Source organism: Mus caroli, unplaced genomic scaffold, assembly GCF_978045245.1.
Source record: "Mus caroli unplaced genomic scaffold, Mus_caroli_1 scaffold_6, whole genome shotgun sequence".
NCBI classification, from domain to species: Eukaryota; Metazoa; Chordata; class Mammalia; order Rodentia; family Muridae; genus Mus; species Mus caroli.
In genome coordinates, this window is record NW_028227261.1 from 46152283 (window position 1) to 46176177 (window position 23895).

The 23895-nt window shown below is 37.2% G+C and overlaps 1 protein-coding gene and 1 non-coding gene across 5 annotated transcripts in view; both read right to left on the minus strand.

The window, feature by feature from the left end:
• The window catches only part of Eps15 (epidermal growth factor receptor pathway substrate 15), a 101368-nt gene that overhangs the window by 55256 nt on the left and 22217 nt on the right, over positions 1-23895 (minus strand). For 3 of the 4 annotated variants that reach the window (XM_085839093.1, XM_085839094.1, XM_085839092.1), the window contains exons 3-11: positions 18357-18446; positions 17479-17526; positions 13988-14083; positions 10907-10972; positions 10274-10399; positions 8653-8712; positions 3409-3606; positions 2517-2662; positions 547-703 (exon numbers count right to left, since the gene is read on the minus strand). In XM_085839093.1, the coding sequence (XP_085695219.1) occupies positions 547-703; positions 2517-2662; positions 3409-3606; positions 8653-8712; positions 10274-10399; positions 10907-10972; positions 13988-14083; positions 17479-17526; positions 18357-18446 (987 nt within the window). The remainder of the gene's footprint in view (positions 1-546; positions 704-2516; positions 2663-3408; positions 3607-8652; positions 8713-10273; positions 10400-10906; positions 10973-13987; positions 14084-17478; positions 17527-18356; positions 18447-23895) is intronic. The other variant, XM_021160620.3, reaches the window with a different exon arrangement.
• On the minus strand, positions 12950-13086 carry LOC115030982 (small nucleolar RNA SNORA48). Its single transcript, XR_003836575.1, has one exon. It is a non-coding gene; the product is annotated as a small nucleolar RNA SNORA48 (small nucleolar RNA).

Sequence of the window (23895 nt, forward strand, 5' to 3'; positions counted from 1 at the left end):
AAGCCACATACAGATGTAGCCTCAACATACAGTGTTTCCTGAAGGCTATTTTGATATAAAATTGATACTAATCAATTACTATCTCCTAGATTTTGTTTCCAAATTTGTACTGTCTTCTGTAAAAACGAATCATCAAGTAAAATGTAACAATTTAATTCCTACAGCTACCATTTCAACTCTATTCATAAAAGTTGACTAGGCAAGGTGCATGCCTATAATCTTCCAGAAGTGAAAGCAGGAAGGAGCACAAGTTCAATGTAATTTTCAGTTAAATAGTGTTCAATGTAAGTCTGGGCTATCTGAGACCCTGTTTCAAATTTTTCTTTAGAAATCTCTTCAATTTAATACAGTAAAGTGCAGCTGTCATGAATAATGAATAGAGAAGTTGACAAGCTACCGCTCAAGGATGTACAGAGAAGGTCTGTGTGCATGTTCACAGACACACACTAACTACCAACTCTGAGTGCTCTGTCCCTCCAACCCTGTGACCCAACACAGAACTTGTCCTTTTCTAGGGCATGCAGGTCTTCTTTGACATTTTCTTACCTTTTGTAAACTGGATCTGTCTGATGGTGGAATCATCTCAGGAGTGAGAATATGAGGAGGGTCAATGCCTTTTATTAACTTCTGATTGATTAAGTGAAAAGCCAAGGCAAACTGGTCTTTTGAAAGCTTCCCACAGCCCTTTGTGTCACATAGTGACCTATACAAATAAACAAAACAGTACAATAGTGTTAGTTATCAAACCCAAAACTCCAGAAGAAAAATATGACTGTAACTTTTTAAAAACAATCAGCTGAATTGCAAGACAGATGACAGCTTGTTCAAAAATATACATGTTATAGAGGTGGACTAAATAAGATGCTGAAAAGATCACCAAGGGTCAGGAAACATCATGGAAGAGAGTAGGAAAAAATGTATGAACAGGAAGCTGGAGAGGGGTGCTGTGAAATGCTGTCTTCTGGGTGTGAATGGCTATTGCACTCACAAGCTCAGCAGTCGTGGTGACCTGTACAAGCCACGCCCATCAATACTGTGGCATGGACAGGAAAGGGGCACTTGATTGAGACAGTTCATGGCTGCAGGGGAAAGAAAGTCATATTTCTTCAGTGAAGTAGTCACTGCTAAATTGCATATGATCCAGTAAATAATCCTATACCCATGTACATGTAAGCAACTAAGAGAACTAAGCTCAAGAGAATAGAAAACAAATAAAAACATAAAAGGTAAAAGGAGATAGGTTGTAAGGAAGAGCTCCAGAGAATGCAAAGGTGATAAGGAGTGTGCGAATGATCAAAATAAATTATAGACATGTATAAAATAATGAATTTTTAAAAATGTTTAAAGAGCACCGGAAGACAGATGTATAGTTAAGTGTCACATGTGGACATATTCAATTCTATGAACACATACAGCCATTCTGAATCTATGAAATTTTTGCTTACATGCCTCTGCACTTATCCAATACAAAAAATTAAAAACCCATGATAGAGTTAAAACTAGAGACACAAGTTTTATACCCTCTTTCATGATTTGTTTTTACCTGCACTGTCTTTCCTCATCACTCTTTCCTGTTCTCCTTACTCCATGTGATACTTACTATTCCCAAATTTGTATCTACTTGCACATGTACATGTGTATGGTACAGGCAAGGAAACACAAAGAATACACAGGAGTTTCTTTCTGAGATTAAGTAATCTCAATATTATACGTCTATTTTCCTACAAAGATATTTGCACTCTTGTTTACTGCTGCTCTATTCTCTACAGAATAAAATGGAACCAACAGGCCTCTATCAACAGATAAATGAATAGCAAAAATCTGTATATATAAAAAATGGAATACTATTCGGCTTTAAAGAAAAATGAAATGTGTGTGTGTGTGTGTGTGTGTGTGTGTGCAGAGGGAGAGAAGTAGGGAGGGAGGGAGGAAGGGACAGAGAGACAGATAGACAGACAGACTGACTGAGACTCATTTATTTCAGGCTGGTCTTAAAGTCACAGTACAGTTGGATAGGGCCTGATCATCAGATCTTTCAGCACCTTGGGTCCTGGGATTGCAGATGTGTGCCACCAGACCCAATTTATATAATGCAAGGGATCAAACCCAGGCTCTCCTGCATGGGACCTTACCAACTGAGCTATATCCCCAGGTCTAAAGATTCTACTCATTAAAGTGTTAAAATTACAGCCATCTAGATTCTCTAAAGAACTCTTAGAGTTGGGGCTGGTGTAAACTGAGGCGCCACTTTAACAAGTAACTGGCACCTTCAGATCCCTAAAGCTTCAGGCAAACAAACCACGCTTGAGGTCTGGAGGGTTGTTTGGGTTTTTTGTTTTGTTTTATTTCACTTTTGAATTTTTGTTTATTACACATAATTCTTTAAATTTGAATTTCCTCTATAAAAATGAAACAAATAATAAGTTATTCACAAAAGTAGTAAAAAACTAGAATTGACAGACAACCACATATATACATGTTTTTGTTTTTTTTAATTTATTAAAATAAAGTCTTACCAAATGTGGGCTAGCAAGGCAGAAGGTAAACCTGTTTTCAGGAAGGTTTCACGGACCTCCTGTCCAGACACATATCCATCCATATCCTTATCAGTTTTCAGAAAGATTTCATCATATTTAGCTTTTTCTGCAGGGGACACAACCCACTAGAGTGGGGAGAGAAAGATTCTGTCAAAATTAATCCAACCTTGAAAAGAGTACACATTTGATACTCTTCTAACACATAAGCGTATCTATCAGCAATCTGAACCAATCCACCCAAATCACCTTGATGGTGGCACACTGCCCCCCACACCACAACCAAACAGGAGAAAGGGAAGGCAACAAAGGTAAAGTCACTTAAGACATTTACAGATGCCAGGCTAACATTTTTCTTTTAAGTAACCAAAGAAGTCAAGCACAATTAAACCATTTCCATACTATCACCAGTAACTGGGAAAACCTGTATAAACAATATCCAGATAATCCCCAAGTTTCATTTTCTACAGTTCCATGCAGCATTCTTGCCCAGAGCTAAAACATGCACGTGCTGTCATTAGTTGTCTTTACACAACCTGACAAGAGATAGATCAGAGGAAGTAAGAATCAATCAGAATTAATAACCTGATCTGAAGAATCAAGAGTTAACTACAGATTAAAAACAATTATTATGACAGGGCAAGCATGCATGTTAGCACACAGTATCTTCCATTTCCATCTTAAATCTCTGATAGATGAAGGCAAAGCCAGTTAAACATCCACAGGACCTAAGGAGCACCTGCCTCCTCTGGGCATCATGTCATACGGGTTTAACTAGAAGAGTGCAGCATCTTTGACTGCACCTGCTATCTTTATCAATCATATTCATGCACTTTTGTTAGAGCAAAATCCTTGAACACCGATAGATTTCTACCTGTCTTAATGGTGCTTTGGTAGGTGAAATGCCTACAGGTGGTAAGGAGTGGTAAGATTCCTTGGCTGCTGAAGAGGGGAGCACCCACTTGGAGCCTGATATACTGACCGTTTTTCTCTTAGAAGGTGGCACCAAGGCTGGAGGCAAGGACATTGGCACAGGTTCTTTCTCCAGTGCACAGTATACCAAAAACATGGCCTTAAAGATGAACAAAATGAAATCAAATATTATTTTTAAATTAGTACAAAATTCATTCACTGAGTTAAGCCCTGTTCAACCACAAATCATTTTATATATATATATATATATATATATACACACACACACACACACACATACATATGTGTGTGTGTGTGTGTGTGTGTGTTTCTTTATTGTTTTTGGTTTTTAGAGACAGGGTTTCTTTGTGTAGCCCTGGCTGTCCTGGAACTTGCTCTGTACACCAGGCTGGCCTCAAACTCAGAGATCTGCCTACTTCTGCCTCCAGAGTACAGAGATTAAAGTTGTGAGCCACCATGGCCTCATCTTAAATCTTCTTAAAGAAAAGTTGAAAGAAAACAGAGGAGAAAAGAGGAAGAATGAAAAGGAAAGAGGAAGAAAAATAAAAAACTCAAAGCTAAATAATTCTTAGGAAGAAATATTCAGTAGCAAAAATTTAAGAGGTACACCCTTCAATTGAAGTTCTTGTAATAGCAAAGAATATGAGAATTTGAGTAGAAAATGCTGTCTATAAAGAAATCTCCTAATATACAAAATGCTCCTAGAAATTAACAGACCATAAATTTAAGTCCAATAGGAAGATGAACAAAAAATATGAACAACTAATTTATGCCCCCGACCCAAATGAACATCACAAATAGCCCATCGTTTAACATATAAAAGCCATACTCAATTTTACCCCTACACTAAAACTACAGGTTAAAATTATAGTGGGTTAACATTTTGCCTAAGTGGCAAGAATCCCAAGTTTCATAATGTACTTGGGAGGTGAACTCTAGAAAAAGAGGCACTGTCAGACACTGCTAGTGAGCACCAAAGGTAAGAAGTGCCACTGTGGCAGGATTATTTGGAACAGAGGGCAACTGGGCAAGACACAAGATAACTTTGCCTTAAACTCCCCTTAGTTCTCAAGTGCTGGGGCTACATGTGTGAGCCACAGTCTCACCTAACGTTACACAGCATGGAGATGGTGCATCAGAAGCACTCACAGAAGAGGCGTTACTCTAGCTGTTATCGGTTTCTGCTGTTACTATCTATCCACTGTCACTGCTATCTACCATTTGGTACCTTTTTGTAATTTGTGCATTCTAGTGTCTGAGGCCTTTTTCTTTGCCTTCTCATTTACCTAAACCTCTACATGTGTTGAAGACACTGTAATAAGCCTAAGTTTTATGCCACTTCTTGGAAAGTTTTTCTTTCCTCAAATTGTCTCCCAAGTAAATATAAATTATACATAAAATAAACAGTTTTCTTTTGAGAACATGTCTTTCATTACATGAACCCCAGCCAAGAAATTGAAAAGACTATAGAGGGAAAACTATTGTTTTCAAATCAGTAATATCCTTTTGAAGGACCAACTGATCACCAAATTGCAAATACACTCTTCCCTTTGGCTAAACAATCTCACATCTGGAAATCAATACTTACATTTATTTTCCATATGAAATGCTGCCTGAAAAAAGATTATTAACCATAACAATTGGCTGCAACAGCACCTGTCCATCAATAAAAGACTAACACTAAAGTGATAGTATACCTATATAATAAAAAACTATGAAACAATAATTTTTTAAAAATAATGAAGCTAGGTTGGGAAAGCATACTCCTTTAGTCCCAGTACTCATGAGGCAGAGGCAAGTGGATTTCTGAGTTCAAGGCCAACCCGGTCTACAGAGTGAGTTTTAGGACAGCCAGGGCTATACAGAGAAATCCTGTCTCAAAAACAAAACAAAACAGACAAACAAACAAATCATAGGAAAGCATTATGGTATTGTCTTCATGAATATGTAATTTTCGATATTTACCAAATTACATACTTAAATTGGAAGCAATCCATTGTATTCAGTCTCAAAAAACAATATACCAGAAAAAAAAAATCACAATGTATTCTATGAGAAAATAAGTCCAAGAATCTAAAGCACAATAATAACATAAAAAAATACAGCGTTGAACACATACCTCCAATATATGTGTGCGTGCATGTGTGTTTGTGTGGTGTTATCTTCTGTGGTAAAGAGCAAATAATTATTCACAATTTTTGTACATTTGGACCAGGAAAATTCAAGGATAAACCAGAAAGTAAGAAAAGTAGCTGGTCAGAGAAGACTACAACAGTTGAGGGCAGAGATGGATGTTTTTTTTTTCACTATCTTCTTGTTTAATTTTGAATGATTAGAATGTATCACCTACCTTAAAATATTTTAAATATCTAAAGTATATATATATATTTTAAAAGCTTACTGTCTGTAGAATATTTACTGTAAAACATTGTAACTTCTCCATGTTAAAGATACCTTTCATACTCTCAGAGGATGAAATTTTATGGCTTTTAAAAAAAGAAAACTATATAATAAAAGAAAAATAGACAATATCTTTAACCTCAAGAAGGATTTCCATTGCAACTGAGAGTGGGTGCATTATTTCTTGATTTTCTCCCACTGAAAATTATAGTTCTCTCAAAGGAAATTTGCATTGGGCAACTATCTTAACTCCTAAATTTGAGTTTTATAGAATTTTCAAATCAGTACTGACTGAGTACTCAATACAATTGTGACCCACAATTTATATGATGGCTAATATTTTATAAATGAAAAAACTGCAGCTCAGGGATGCTAACTTGACTAATACAATATTTTAAAGATGGCATAGGCTACTGTATAGACTACACCATTGGTGTTACATGCCTATAACCCCATTACTCAGGACCAGGCAGCAGAGAACTGAGTTTGAGCCCAGCCTAGGTTATATGAGAGTCTGTCTCAAAAAAGAACTTTTTTAATATCTATATATCTATATAGACACTAAAATGTTTATATAATATTATATATAAATGTATATGATACAAACCAAGAACTCCCTAGCTACAATATTAACAATAGCATCTGTGTGATAATTTTGACTATCATTCTTTCCTTTATAATTGGAAAAGCTAAATCTGACCTGACCTGTGGACCCAGACTTTAGTGCACATCAGAATTTCCTGGAATTCTGGAATCAGTAAAGCTGGCACTGAGTCAGAGAATCTGCATTTCTAACAAGTTCTCTGGGGCTGTGTATCCAGGGATAGCAAAACCAAGCCTTTACCACAAACTGGCCAAACAGTTAAGAATTCAATGTCGGGCTGGCGAGATGGCTCAGTGGGTAAGAGCACCCGACTGCTCTTCCGAAGGTCCAGAGTTCAAATCCCAGCAACCACATGGTGGCTCACAACCATCCGTAACGAGATCTGGCGCCCTCTTCTGGAGTGTCTGAAGACAGCTACGGTGTACTTACATATAATAAATAAACCTTTAAAAAAAAAATAAAAAATAAAAAAAAAATAAAATAAAAAAAAAAAAAGAATTCAATGTCAGTTTGGAAACACATGAACCCTATGTCTCCAAAAACTTGAAGCTTCAGAAAGAAACAATCTATCCAGTACACCCTTTGCAGCCAAATTCAGAGTATCTGTAGTACTAGGCTGGCACTTTGCTAACAGAGTGACTAGCACACATATCAAGGTCAGCATTCTTGCTGCAAATGAAGTCATTTCCTGGAAAAGTGGACACTGAACAAAAAAAAAAAGCAATGCTTGCCATCTGCTGCCAATAGACAACACATTTTTTTCTGAAAGTTGAAAAAGTTACCAATTTCATGTTTCTTAAAAATAGTTTCCCTGACAAAACTAAAGCCAAAATTTTGTTCACCAAAATCCTAAAGATGAACAGAATAATTTTAGTATTGCTGGACTATGATCTTGTTCTCTTACTATACTGTACTCTATCCTATACAGACTGCAACTAAAACAACAGCAACCAGGTCAAATGATGTACATCCCCCCCCCCCCAACCCATGTGCCTTGTGTGTCCCTGTGTGTGTGTGGAGAGAAACAACAGTTTTCAAGCTATACTATGTGAGTACAGAAATACATAAAGACACTAAACTAAAAAGCTTTAGGATATCTTTATTTAAAAATAAAACTAGGCTGGGCAGTGATGGTGACAGATTTTAATCCCAGCACTTGGGAGGCAGAGATAGGTGATACTCTTGAGTTCAAGGCCAGCCTGGTATACAGGATAAATTCCAGGACAACTAAAGATACACAGAGAAACTTTCTCTCTCTCAAAAAAAAAAAATCCTCAATGGAGGAGCTAGAGAAAGGACCCAAGGAGCTGAAGGGGTTTGCAACCACATAGGAGGAATAACAATATGAGCCAACCAGTACCCCCAGAGCTCCCAGGGATTAAACCACCAACCAAAGAGTATGCATGGAGGGACTCAAGGCTCTAGCCAAGTATGTAGCAGAGTATGGCCTTGTGGGACATCAATGAGAGGAGAGGCCCTTGGTCTTGTGAAGGCTCTATGACCTAGTGTAGAGGAATGCCAGGACAGAGAAGCGGGAGTGGGTGGGTTAGTGAGCAGGGGGAAGGGTATGGGATGGGGGGGTTCAGAGGAGAAATGGGGAAAGGGATTAAAATTTGAAATGTAAATAAAGAAAAATCTAATAAAAATTAAAAATAATAAAAAATTAAAAGAATTAAGTAAGTAAATAAATCATCACAAACAAGGCTAAAGTTACACAGGGTGTCAGAGAAGGAAAGGACTTAGTTTGGGATTAATACCAACTACTGACTTTCTTTAAGTGGTTTTTCTCTTTGTGTTTTAAGCAATATTAACTTTCAGTGGACATAAGATCAATATAAGGATTTTTAAATATCCATCATTTTTATTGCACATTAACTGAGTATCTTTCCTATGCAGTGAGGGAAAAAAATGATGGCAAAACATATACATTCTCTTACCCATTAAATATATGCACTCAACCAAATAAATTCTAAAGACATTAGTAACTACGATCTGATGGGCATAGTCTAAGGATAAATTAAAATGGGAACTATTTCCCAAGACAGATGACACACACTGTAATTTAAGCACGAAGGCAGATCGTAAACTCAAGCACTGTTTTAATAAGCTGTCAGGAGGTGTGGGTGTGAGAAGGCTGTCATATGATAGTATTTTACACTTTAAGAACATCTAGTTACTTACAACTGCAAACTCATCTCTGTCCAGCTTTCCATCGTGGTCAATATCACTCAACTCCCAAACCTTAAAAAAGGGAAAGTGAGAACAATTAATGCTCTTTATGTATTCTTTAGGGACAGGCAGAGGAAGTATACTAATGGAGTATGAGAGTGTCTGAGGTTAACTATCTTAAAAGGAATCTGGACTTTGTCTTAGTTGCAATGCGAAGTTATTAGAAGGTTAGTTTAAAGCAAGAAAATTGGAATCTCACACTGCCTTGAAAAGCATTAGCAGGTGGATCTCTGTGAGTTTGAGGCTAGCCTGGTGTACATATTGATATTGAGTTCCAGAACAGCCTGGGATATCCTTTCCTCACATCTAAGTTTAACAGAAATGCTTTGTGTTTTTTCCACTTAGCAAGATGTTAGCTGTGGGCTTGTTGTGTATTGCCTTCATTATGTTGTGAAAACTCCCATGTATCCCTAGATTCCTTGGGACTTTTATCATGTAGAGAAATAAATTTTGTTAAAATTTCTGCATCTAAGGAGATAATCACAGTTTCTTTTCTAAAACATGGAACTTTCCCTCATATCATATGTTCCTGGGCCCACTGGAGTCCACTGCTCCTCCTGAAGCTACTGGAGCATGTAGAACTCTCTTACCCTGCTTTAGGATACCCATGTCTTCAAGTTTCAGCCCAAACAAACGAAGGGGTGCCAAACTGAACAAACTGAGCTAATTCTATCTCCAGGACTCACATGGTAGGAGTGAACCAAGTCCCTCAAATTGTCCCCTAATTTTCATAATGGCATACTGTGGCACACACACACATTAATTAATTAAGGTGCAATTTAAAAAAAGACAGAGGAGAAATAAAGGAGCCCAGGATTTAAGTCTTAGTGAGATCAAAGAATTAAAGGTCCACATACATCTAGAGAAAAAAAAAATGAAAAGTCTAGTCAGAGAACAAAATCTGTGATTTCATATTCCTTAAAACAAAATCCTATAGTACATAGCATAAGGTAGAAAACATAAAATACAGATGGTCTGGGCTTGGAGAGATGGCAGTTACAAGCATCCGTGCTCTTCCAGGGGACTTGAATTAATTCTCTGTACCTACAGTGTGGTTCACAGCTTCCTGTAACCCAAATCCAAGGGATCCCATACTTGGTCTGTACTCATCGGTATACACACCATACACACACACACACACACACACACACAATTAAAAATTAAAAATAAAGATGGCCCTTAGAATTTTTCAAAAAACTGGATCATTCACATATACATGAAGATATAAATATGCTTAATGGACTTTACAGATATAACTAAATCTAACCACTCATATTTTATAGGGAACAGTTAAAACCAGAAATACAATGACAACAAATTACATGTTACAAATACAAAAATTCTATACTGATACAACTTTAATAAGATCTGTATATATTACATTAGTGCTCCTGGTAAATATAAAATTAGAATATATAATAACTGTATCTAGTATAATACTGTAATCCTAGCACTTATGAGGCTCAGGCAAGAGGTTCATGAGTTCTAAGCCAGCCTGTGATATACATTAAGAATGTTTCCAAACAAACAAACAAACAAACAAACAAACTACATTTGAAGTTTGCTATCTTACTCTTCCAAGGATTTCCACAGGTAACTTAGAGTTGAGCAACACTGGTTTCACTTTATCACCAGACAAAAATCCATCCACTGGGCTTAAACTGTCAAAAATTGCATCATATTTGGCTTTATCTTCAGACTACAATATGAAAAAAAAGATGACAAGTTAAATAATCATGAAAAGGATTTAACTGCACATATAAGAATCAAATCCTCAAATAACAGATTATAAGGTAACATTTTTTAAAAAACATTCTCATCAAAATATATTAAATAATTTCAAAGTGTCTCTACTAAAGACTAGTTTAAACACTATGTTTCCTTTCTCGGCTGTTGAGTTAGAATCAAAGCCAGAGATGGGATGCTTTGAAGATCACCTAGTCCCTCAAACAGACCTACAGCAACAAAGTAACACATCACGAGTGATACTCTATCTTTCAGTTCCTTGAAAGAAAATGGTTTTTTAAATGTCACAAAATCTCTAAGAGCTAAGGCATTCCTCAAGTTTTTTAATTTCAGTATTTTCTGAATTTCCTATACTCTCTGAACATGCATATGAAAGTCCAGTGCAGAACAATATATTTTGAAGGCCGGGAGAAAGGTGTTTATAAGTAGGAAGCAAAGGAGATGCAAGAAACTTCCTTACCTTTACAGCCCACGGGAGCTCAGCAACTGAGGTCCCACTGGTTAGCAATGGACTGCTGGAGTCATGCTAGGAAATAAAGGAACAATGACCTTTTGAAGTCCTCATGCTAATAATCAATGAAGAAAATGTAGTTTTTGTATTTAAATATATTTGTGTAAAATGCTGGATACCAAAACTGTTTTTTACTTTAATTAGACCTTCATCTATTGTCCACTGAAATAAAAACATTTTCATTTTGCCAAACTACTTCACAGTGGAACAACACTTAAAACACATAACTATAGAATTTCTTCTACAACTAAGAGTAAGATAATAGGCATCTATTCTGAATGTTAACAAAAATACTTACAACCTTTCCCCCAGTATTATGGGGGGAAAATCGGACTAAAAAACCAAGCTCATTTAGCACTTGTAAGTTCCTTGTCATGATACCTAATGACAGCACACTCAAGTTTTTATTTTTACATGGCTGAATACAGGTAAATACATGTGAAAAATCCCTATAATTATATCTAGGCAACAAATACCTATGGCACCCTTGTAAGTCATATCTAAACAGAGAAATACATATTCTCAAAACTGGTTAGTATTTTTACCTTATTAGTTTATTTTATGTGTACAGTTGTTTTGCCTACATATATGTTTGTGTACCACATGTATGACTGGTGCCCATGTACCAGAAAAGTATGTTGAATCCCCAATAACTGGAGTTACAGACAGTTGTAAGCCACCATGTGCGTGCTAAAAATCAAACCTGAGTCCTCTGGAAGAGAAGCCAGTGTTCTTTACTACTAAGCCATCTCTCTAGCCCCCTGAAGTTAAAAGCCTTAATAATTCTAAAATACTAAATTTAAAAACAGAGGGGTTGGAGATACCTCAGTGATAAAACCAGTAGGTGTAAGGCCCTGGGTTTAGCTCCAGCAGCACCAAAATTAAATTTAAAATTAAAACGAAATCCATTAAAATTCTAAGAAAGTTTGGAGTAGAGTTTGAAGTAGAGATAACTGTATCATATATAATTTCCCAAACAATGATAACCAAAACATTGTAAAAATCAGCACACAGATAAAAAGATCAATAATTAAGAACAGAAAAATCCATAAAATCATCAACATGCATATGCAAATTTAGGTCATCCCTGATGTGGCATTTGAAATTGGTATGAAAAAGACTGATTATTCAGTACATTTTATTAACCCTATTCAGTAGTTATATTCAGTAGTTATCCTAAAAGAATGAACTTGAATCTACTCATACCTCCATCAGGAATAACAAATATAGAAAAAGAAACAATCACTTTTAGCTTGACAATTTGTTTACATAAAACAATTTTGTTAGGCGGGTGGAGGTGGCGCACGCCTTTAATCCCAGCACTTGGGAGGCAGAGGCAGGCTGATTCCTGGGTTCGAGGTCAGCCTGGTCTACAAAGTGAGTTCCAGGATAGCTAGGGCTATACAGAGAAACCCTGTCTCGAAAAACAAAACAAAACAAAACAAAACAAAACAAAAAAAAAAACAAAAAAAAAAACCAATTTTGTTATACAGGGGTAAATAATATAGCCCAATAAAAGACAAATGACAAATTGGAAGAGTATATTTGCAAATGATATGGATGGAGAGTTAACTTCCTAACTTTTAAAGAACCTCTAGAATTCAGGAAGAAAATTAGACATTCCCATAAGTGGAATATAAGCCATTCAGTATCTTAGGAACTAATCAGCCAGGTGGTGGTAGTGGTGGTGCCTTGGATCCCAACACTGGGGAGGCAGAGGCAGGCAGATCTCTGAGTTCAAGGCCACTCTAATATATAGAGTGAGTTCCAAGACAGCCAGGACACAGAAAAATCCTGTCTCAGAAAAAAGAAAAAAGAAGAAAAGAGAAAAAGAAAGAAAAATTAATCACTCTCACCCATAAGCTAAAAAGACAAATCTTTTTATACTTCACATACCACTTGCCACCAAGCTGACAAGGATAAGCACAAGGAAACTGACATGCTGACCAACTGCTGATAAAAGTGAGATCCTACATGCAAAACCTCTTTTTCTTATGTGCCCCAGGCATGCAACAGCTTTGGCCACCAAGCCAAGCATCAAGCCAGGATGAACAAAGGACTGCCATCTGCTCTGCCCCTGACTGATGTAAGAACACCAACAAATGTCTCTTTGCCCACTGCCAGGAGATACATGCAAAAACTTTTAAGACAATCACTCTTGAGAGTTTATTTTTACATTTTCTACATATGGAAATTATATAAACAAAATTACTATTCATTGTAGCACTTTTCCTTAAAAAATTATCTTTATGCCTATTGGCTGGAATTTATATAAATCATAGCAAATATAAACAAAGAAATACTATTCAAATACTATACAAAGTTCATGTTAACATGCAAGTATCTCTAAAAAAATGTTTGTTTTAAAGAGTACAGAATCAACTACATAACATGCTACCATTAGAAAACTCGTAACAGCCATAATTACTAAGAAATAAAACCAGGTAGCTAAGTGATAGGGATTAAGGTAGAAAAATTAAAATGTTACTTATTTCAATTCATGTGATATAATTTTTTTAGGTTGTATTTATTTAATGTATATGAGTACACTGTAGCTGTCTTCAGACACACCAGAAGGGGGCATCCAATCCCATTACAGATGGTTGTGAGTCACCATGTGGTTACTGGGAATTGAACTCAGGACCTCTGGAAGAGCAGTCAGTGCTCTTAGCCACTGAGCCATCTCTCCAGCCATGTGATAACATGTATGTTTCTGTGTGGAGGCCAGAGATTGGCGTCAGATGCTGTCTTTATTCACTTTCTACTTTATTTCTTGGGCAGGGTCTCTCATGTGGCTCGGAGCTCACTGAGTCCACTACTTTAGCTAACCAGAGTGCCTTGGGGAACCCACTCTCATCTCAAGTCTGGGGTTATAAGCAGATCACTATGCCTATCCAGCTTCTATGTTGGTTCTAGTGATCTGAACGCCAGCCCTCGTGATTACAAAGGCAAGCACTCTATCCAATGAGCCATCTCCCCAGCCTTGATCTCTATAATTAAATAAATTTTACATATAAAATAATTTCTTACAAATCTTGGTGGAGGAACAGCCAGATTTAGGCTACTCAGTGAAACTTCCAGTCCATTCTGAGCACACGCCACAAGCCGTAAAGCAACAAAGAATTCCTGACAAAGAAAAGCATACATGTTAGGAGCTTCTTTTCCAAATCTACCTTCTTATAAGCCTACTTTATTATTTGAAAATATAAAATACAAAATAATTCACAATTATTCCACAGTATTATGTAGCAACAAATATAACAGTATATTCGTTTAAAAAACATTTGCTTTAAAATTGAGGAAAATAGACACATACAAAAATTTTTTTATTATCTATTACCATTACTAAAAAAAGTAACATAGATTAAAATGTTTAAGTATACTATGGTACATGAAAAGTGGAAACTGTACAGAATATTCATACTTTAAGGAATATTCAATTTCACTAAAAAGTGTTGTCTATTAACTGAGACTCATTTGAGTGGGGAAGCCTAAAATGAAATAAACTAATTGTTATCAAAAGTCAACTCTGGACTGGGAGATATAATTTTGTAATTGAATCAGGAGTCCAAGAGCTAATCACTGCTATTCCAAAAGAACTACAGAAAGCAATTGGGCAGTATCTAAGATAATTTTAACTGCTTGACTTAAAAATATTTACAAATCTTCACCAAAAGTCCTTATACTTTAAGTCTCAACTCAAGTTTATTAAGTAAAGAAATGTAAAGAAACTGAATTTATTTTCAGCCATTCTGAGTGTTTTATTCCAGTAATATTTTTTCCAGTTTTTCAACATCCTAAGCCTGTTGCTGATTCAATGTTTCATTATTTGTAGCCACGCCCATTCTCACCTATTCCCTTCTTACCTACTCCTAACCCTTTCTGAACTTGCAAGCCATCTGTTTTACTCAATATTTGCCTCTTGAAATATTTCAAGAGATTCTCCTTGGGACTGGAAATGTAACTCAATGGTAGAGTACTTGTCTCTCATACATGACAGACCCTTGGGTTTTTTTTTTTTTTTTTTGGTTTTATCTCTAGTAAAATACACACGCGTGTGTGCATGCGCACGCGCGCATGTATGTGTATGTGTGTGTGTGTGTGTGTGTCCCCTTCTGTGTGTCTGTCTCACTCTCTGTCTTGCTCTTTCCCTCTGTCTCACTTTCTCTTCCTCTCTCTCCTTTTTTCTCATTTACCCAGGAAGTTTCTGTGTAATCAGACTTCGACTCTCACAAGTGAGAAACTACTGCCTAAGTCACAAATAACCCCTTAGCTCCTTCATTCTCCTGAGTCTTAGCAGCTCAGGCAAAAATGATGCTTCAAAGCTCATCTCATCTGAGGAGCATCATGAAGCATCCCCACTTCTCTCTCCTTTGACTTCCCATGTCTCTTCTGCTGACATTTTGTTTGCACCACTAAGCTTTCAATGCTGGGATTCTTCAGCTATGCATAAAGAATCAGCTCCATTTCTCCAGTGTGGATGAGCTCTGAAGTGAAATAATTCTCCATTAAATTCTAGCTCTGCTACCTAAAACTATAATGACTTGAGCAAATTAAATAAAATTCAACCCTAAAAGGAGGGCTGTCTAATAATACCTACTTTGCAATGTATTAGGAGCAATGAAATAAAAAATATTCTGTAGGAGGAAAGCACCAAGTGTCATTTTGTCATACAAATTCTCAATACTAGTTTCTTTTCTTTCTTTTATAGAATAATTCAAACAGTATTACCTTTGGGCTGGGGAAATGGCTCAGTGGATAAAGTGCTTGCCATGCAAGAGTGAGGTCTGAAGTTTCACATAAAGCTGGATGTACCTGTACACATTTGTAATCCCAGCATGCTATGGCTAGATCAGAGGTGGAGAAGGGAATCTGCAGAAGCTTATGGACTAGCTATCCTGGCATATGCAACTGAAACTACAAAGAAATCCTGCCTCAATCAAGGTTGAGAGTGAAGACTAACACTAGAGAGGTTGTCTTTTGATCTACACGTGCACCAGGGCATATGCAGATCTGTATTCAGACATACACATGAACATGTACACACATATTCACACTAAACACACACTTTTTTAAAAAGTATTATCTTTGCTATAGTTTGGATCTTAACTGTCCCCTAATACTATGCCAAGCTCATATGCTAAAGGCATGGTCCTGGGTGGTGTTACCAGTAGGTGAAAAAACTTTAAGAGGGAGGGCCTATGTACGTCATTGAGGGTGAGCCCTTGCAGGAGATACTGGGACCCCAGCCTTTTCTCCTCTCTTTCCTTCTCAGCAGAAATGAGGTGAGCAAAGCTTTTATTCATGTGCTTTTCTGCTTTGACGTTCTGCTTATCACAAACCCAAAAACAATGCAGCCAAATAAATGATTGTAGGCCGGAACTTTGATTAACTCAACACAAATCATTCTTCAAAATTCCAGAACAAAACACTATGCCTTCAATGTAAACTTAAACTTCAATGACAGACCCATATATCTAGCAATCTGGACATGACAAAGACAACTCAAACTCAATGTCCAGTACTACCAAGCAAAGAAGTTTTTATATTATAAACTCCTAGGAGGAGCTGTATCTGTCATTGTTACCTCTCCATTTATAAAGCTTGGCTCCTAACAAATATTTGCTAACTGAGTGGGCGATACCTGAGTACCAATGTCCTCAGTGCCTTAAACTGGCCCTTCTTCCCAGAACCTCCAATGAGAACTACTATAATCTAGTCCTGAAACCCTGGGTGTTCTTGGGGCTACAGAGATGACTCCAACATTGAAAGCACTGTCTGCTCTTCCAGAGGACATGGATTCAATTCCTGGCACCTACATGGCATCTTACAACTGCCTGCAATTCCAGTTCCAGGGGATCCAATGCCCTACCCCCTGCAGGCACCAGGCACACATGTGATACAAGGACATGTGCAGGTAAAACACCCATACACATTATCATCTATTATTATTCTCATCCTTTTCTAGTTTGACCCTGTTTTAGCTATGTTCATAGGGAAAATGAGCTTTACACAGTTGGTGCTAAACAAGAGTATCAGGACATAGTAAACTTTCAACAAGCCAAACATAAAGTGTGTGTGTGTGTGTGTGTGTGTGTGTGTGGTATTCAATATCTTTGGTTACAGCCACTTTCATATATTTATAACTAGAGTGTAGTTCCATCTTGTAAACCACTCTTTGTTTACACATAAGAAGTAAAACAAGAATTGAGGTTTGATTACCCCCAAAGACTCCATTCAAAGGTCAGGGCTGATCTATACTAACACTTACTTATAAAACCAATGTTTACCTATGATCTCATATATTCAAGAAATTTAATTAATGAGATACAAATTATACATATACATATATATATGCTTCATAAAACAATGTCACCAAACTTTAGCTATCGGTTAAATGTTCAGTCATTAGATAGGACACATGGTCTTGAAAAACAAATATTTAGCTTACAAATAAAAAAATGCCACTTTTTCTTTCAATTTAGCCAAAAACATAATTCACATGAATCTGTCAATCTTACTTGTTTGCTCAGGACACCTTTGCCATCTGTGTCAGCTAAATCCCAAATCTGAAATTTAGGAGGAAAACAGAATCAATCTTAATATATATTTTAACAAAAATCATTTTAAAAAATCAAGTCCCTGTAATTTGTAACTTTATAATCTATACAAACATATCTAAGAATCATTAAAAATTATTCAATGCAACTCTTTCAACCACATGAAGGCCTAGGTTAGATGATCTGGCTTAAGAACATTAAAGGAATGAGGGAAAAATTAAACCCAAGTTCCAACTTCTAGTCAAATGTCCTTTCACTAGCCCAGGGCTTAACTTTGAATAAAATGCTGTCTACTGAAACACACTACTCTGATTTTAATTCTTATTAAGATGATTTTTTCCCCTATGGAGAGTTAATGTTTATCTGTGAATCACAAAATTATTAATATTGAATTTTTTCAAGATTTTTAATTATTATATATCAATGTAATGCATAACAATCTGGCACAAGAGGGACTTTCCACCTCTGTTCTTTCCAGTCCCTCAGTCACTCTACTTGGTACATTAAATATGGGCAGCTTTACAAAAGGAACAAGGATAGGTCCAACTGTCTGAATGGACAGCAAGTTTGCTACTCTGCACTGCCTCTTCCCAATACCCAAATGCACAATTCCTTCCTCACTTCATCCTAGTCAAATGTGATGGTTCTAAAATGTTCCACATCACTTTAAATTTCAAAAGGATAAATTAATACACCATCACCCCATCCTATTACTTGAACTGCTTCTATAACTCAGTTTAACTTGTCTGTCTCTTGACTGTATCATTCTGAACCTACTTGCAGTTTCATTATGCTTCTACATATTCATGCAAAATCTAGTTATAATAAACACATACTACCTTTCCAAGAATCAAGTCTGGAAGCCCTGACTTTTTCAGGAATGCAGCAGCATCTAACGCCAACACCCTTCCAGTATTGCCTGCCTCGACCTGAAAAGATAGAAACAGGATGCAGACAATAAAACACAAAACCAAAATTACCACTACTTCTCTGTCTCCCCTCCCTACCATAAGAACTGGAACCAGAATCCTTCTGCTAACAAGGGCAAGGACTCTGCAGAGTCTTAAAAGAATGGTGCCATCTAGACAGGAGTCAGTTTGTAAAACCCGTGTCTCTCATGTCTATTATCCAAGTAAAAAAACAAGCTCAGGAAAGCAAATGAGTAGTCAGAACATGAACTAGATCTTCTAACCCCTCATTTTTATGGTTGTCATTTAAATGCCAATAAAAGAAAAAAGTTATTCCTGAGGTCTTCTGACAAACTGAATAGTTGTTTATGTTATTTGCCTCTTCAAATAGTTTTAGATCAACTGCTTTTATATCTACTCTTAGGAACTGTAATATTAAAAAAAAAAAAATCAAAGCAATATCAGCTCTAAACCAAGCAGTAAGTCATGACAATGTTCAAATATTTAGTTTATCTAGTACTTATGAGAAACAAATCATTGTCATTGATGGGGACTTTCCTTTAAGACAGAATGCAATCACAAGAAACAAGAAAACAAAACAAGAACAACAAAAACCCAAAACCCATTTTTGTAAAGATTTTTCTAAATTTCTATTTGTAAATATGAAGAGTAAATCTTTAAAAAGTCAAAGGAAAGGAAATATTATTCTAGGATATTCATGAACCAGTTGTGTTTCTAGTTTAGTTAAAAGACTAAATTTTGGGGATGGAAAGATGTCTCAGTCGTAAAGAACACAGACTGCTCTTCCAGAGGTTGAGTTCAATTCCCAGCAATCACATGGTGGTTCACAACCATCTGAAATGGTGTCTGATGCCCTCTTCTGGTGTCTGAAGACAGCGACAGTGTACTCAGGTACATAAAATTAATTATTTAATTTTTAAAAAAAGAAAAAGACTAAATTTTCTGTAAATACACAAAGTATTCTACCCAGTCCAGTACCAGCAAAGAATCAAAAGAAGAAAATACCTTCTACAGGAAAGAACAGGCCAGAGGCACTCAGCAAAAATAAAAATAAGAAAAAACAGAGCTGCCTAATCCTTTAATTTGGGGGGAAGAAGAAAGTACAGAAAGCATCAGGAAACATGCACTTGAACTCTCTAGACCTACTTTTCTTTGCCTGCTTCATTCCTAACCATGCAGAAAAGGAACATTCACACCCAGCATATCAATACACTCAAAGAAAACATAGATTGAATTCATTAAATATTTATATACTGTATCCTAATATGGAATCTTATAATCTTCCATTCTTGCAGTCATTAGAAACAAATTAAGAACATCCTTTTACTTCACCTTACAGGCAGTTTCTATAATCCCGGTTCCTGCAAAAGGCTGTCTGCTATAAACTACAAGCTACAATCTATGTCCTCAACAAGGTTTCATAGCTTCACAACGGATTTAAATTTCAACACTTAAAAAGAATAGACTTGTGGGCTGAGAATACAGCTTAGTGGTAGAGCACTTACCTAGCATGTATAAAGCCTTATGTTTGATTCTCAGTATAGTAAAAGAAAAAGAATAAAAAGCAGACACAAGCTGGGCGTGGTGGCGCATGCCTTTAATCCCAGCACTCTGGAGGCAGAGGCAGGCAGATTTCTGAGTTTGAGGTCAGCCTGGTCTACAAAGTGAGTTCCAGGGCAGCCAGAGCAGAAAAACCCTGTCTCGAAGAACACACACACACACACACACACAAAAGCAGACACAATGACACATGTCTTTTTGTTTTTTTATTTATTTTTTAAATTTATTTACATTTCAAGTGTTAGCCCTTAACCACCCCCTAGAAACCACCTATTCAATCCCTTCTCCCCCTGCGTCTATGAGGGTGTTCCTCCACCCACCCACCTACTCCCGCCTCCCCACCCTCGATTCCCCTACACTGGGGCATCTATCAAGCCTTCATAGGACCAAGAACCTGTCCTCTCATTAATGCCTGACAAAGCCTTCCTCTGCTGCATATGCAGCTGGAGCCATGTGTACTCCCTGGTTGGTAGGGCACATGCCTTTTTAAAAACTATTTTATGTGTGTGTTGTTTTGCCTGCACATATATCTGTGTACCACATATGTGCCCAATACCCACAGAGGCCAGAAGAGGGTATTGGATTCCATGGAGCTGGAGTTACAAATGTTTTTGAGCCACTGTATGGGTGCTAGAAATTGATCTCAGATCCCCTGGAAAAGAATAACCAGTGTTGTCACCTCCTGAGCCACCTCTCCAATCCAATTTTTAGACTATACTAGTACACTGAAATAGGCCTCTGGCCTCTTTTTAGCCTGGAAGCTGATGTACTACACCATAGCAAACTCCTGAACAAATTGTTTACAATGTAATGGTGCTTATTGTTTGACATGGCATTGGGATTTTGTTTTACTTTTCAGGCATTAGAGGTTGAGCTCAAGGTCTCCCATATGTAGACCCTCTACTGTGATGTATATACGCAGCTCTATATTAGAATTATTTGATTTTTTAAAAGATAAGCTTTTGCTATGTTGCCTAAGCTAACTCTGAACTAGCCAGCTCAAGTGACCCTCCTGCCTCACACCATTTCCCTTTTTCTCTTCTCTTCTTTTTCTGTTGTTTTGAGGGTGTGGGGGGTAATCTTTTAAAACAATTTTTGAAAATTATTTCTCTGTGTATATGCTGGGGGCAGGGGCATGGCATGTGTGTAGAGGTCAGGTTACCAGGCTCTTACAGCAAGTGCCTTTACCTGGGCAGGCACTGCAAGAATAGGGGAAACCCTATTCTTTTTTCATCTTCGTTTTGGTTTTAGTTTTGTTTTATTTTGTTTTGTTTTGTTTTGTTTTTGCTTCAAAAGCCAAAGTCTCATGTAGCCCAGGCTGACCTTAAACTCCTGACCCTCTCCCACCCCATCTCCACTTCCCAAGGGCTGGGATCACAGGTATTCCATAATGCCCAAGTCTCTTTTTTTACAGACAAGAGTCTCACTATGTAACCCAGGCTAGCCATAAACTCATGATATTCTTGTCTCAGCCTGCATCAAACTCCAGTGTAAGTGAAGATGACTCTGATCCTGTCTCCAGCTCCCAAGTTCTGGATCACCGTGTATACGACTATACCTGCCTAGGGAAACCTTAAACCCCTACCCCCACCTCACCTCCACTGCTTGGGGCAGAACCCTCAGCTTTGTGCATAGTAAACAAGCAGTCTATCAGTAAGGTACACCCTCATACAAAAATATGTGAAAATAGTACTTTTTTTTTCTTCTTAGTAATGCTATCTCATTACTTAATTAGTAGGATCCACTTTAGTAACCTAATAGAAACACTTTCCAATAGGACCTGATTTCTTTGATACATCAGAGTATCAAGACAGTAATTCTTACTGAAAGACAACTTTTTATGACAATATAATAAATCACAAAGAGTCAACAACTTCTTTGGCTTTTTTTTTTTTTTTTTTTTGGTTTTGGTTTTTCGAGACAGGGTTTCTCTGTGTAGCCCTGGCTGTCCTGGAACTCACTCTGTAGACCAGGCTGGCCTTAACTCAGAAATCCGCCTGCCTCTGCCTCCCGAGTGCTGGGATTAAAGGCGTGCGCCACCACGCCCGGCTTCTTTGGCTTTTTAAAAGGACATAATTAAATGAGTCAAGTATATAATACAAAGCCATATTTAAGAACAATTCTCTTTTATTCTGATAGGACAAGCTATCTGTAGAAAATAGTGACTTGATGTGGAGTCAGTATCTATAAATCTCTCCTAGAAAGATTGGGCATGGGGGCGGGAGGGAAGAGATGGCTCTGTCAGTCTTAGAACCTGAGTATAGATGCATGAACTCAAGTAAAAGGCTGGATATGGTGGTGACCTATAAGTCCTGCTATGGTGAAAAGAGATTCTGAAACAGGGGGATCCCAGATCCCAGCTCAATGGCCCGCTAGCTTAGCACATTTGACCAAAGACACAATAAGACAGATCTTGTCTCAAACAGAAGGTGAAGGACACCTGAGTAAAGGCACTTCTTTAGCCTTCATATGCACACATACACACACACACACACACACACACATACACACAAAGAATGAAAAATGTCGGTTTTATAAAGTTTCACCACCACAAGTATTAAGGGGTTTAGCTAAGAACTTTAGTATATCTGGGGAAAACTCAATTCTTTTATTCATAACAACTAGAAATATGGTAAAAAAAAAAATATTTCCAAGGTTTAGATCCTAACCTAAAGCCAGAAGAACAAATAAGAAAAGTTTCATAAAAATAAAAAGCCAGTAATGAAGCCAGCAATGGTGGCAAATGCCTGTAACTCTATCATTTCAGAGGTAAAGGTAGGACGACAGCAATTCAGGACAACCTCTGGTACACAGCAAGTCTGAGGTCATCTTGGGCTACAATGACACATTGTCCCCAGCCCATTCTCCCTACAATCCCAGCACTGGGGAAGCCCAGGAAGGGGGATCTAAAATTTAAAGGAAGTCTAGCTATACAACAAGACTCTAAAAATTATAACCAACACTGGCATGTTGTGGGCATTGCTGTCCACAACAGTGATCTCAGCACTTGAGAAGTAAAGACAGGAGGATCAGAAGTGCAAAGTTATCCTCAACTCCATCATGGGTTTGAGTCCAGTCTAAAATCTCATATCAAAAAGATTTAAAAAAAAAAAAACAAAAAAAGCATAAAGTCAAATTGAGCACAGTGGCAAATACATGTAATCCCCGCTACTCATGAGGAAGAGGCAGGAGAATGGCCTGAGCCCTCATGTCCAAGACCTTCTTGAGCAACAAGAATCCCACTCTTAAGAAATGTGTGCATGTATGTGCTTAAAATTGAAAATACATCAGACTCTACATATTTTTAAGAATTAGAGTTAGAAGCTACTAAGTAGTATACAGGCCTAGACTTACAAGTCAAAACCAAAGGGACCTCTGTATTGGCTAATTGGTATCTGCTAAAATGAGGTAGACAGCAAGCCAAATGAGACCAATCTTTTCTATAATTATGCAAGTTTTCTGTGAAATGAGTACACAGAAATGAGCAAACGAAACTGGGCACAGGAGCACATACTTGTAATCACAACACTTGGAAGGCAGAGGCAAAAGTTCAAGGTCATACTCTGCTACTTAATGAGTTCAAGGCCAGCCTAGGGTGCATAAAACTGTCTCAAAAATATTGAGAGACAGAGACAGAGACAGAGACAGAGAGAGAGAGAAACATGAGTAATTGAAACCATCTAGAACATCAGGACATTATCTGATCTAAAATATGTGTGTGTTCCTGGTTAGTTTTTTTTGTTTGTTTGTTTTGTTTTTTTGTTGTTGTTGTTGTTTTTTAAGATTTATTTATTTATTATACGTAAGTACACTGTAGCTGTCTTCAGACACTCCAGAAGAGGGCGCCAGATCTTGTTACGGATGGTTGTGAGCCACCATGTGGTTGCTG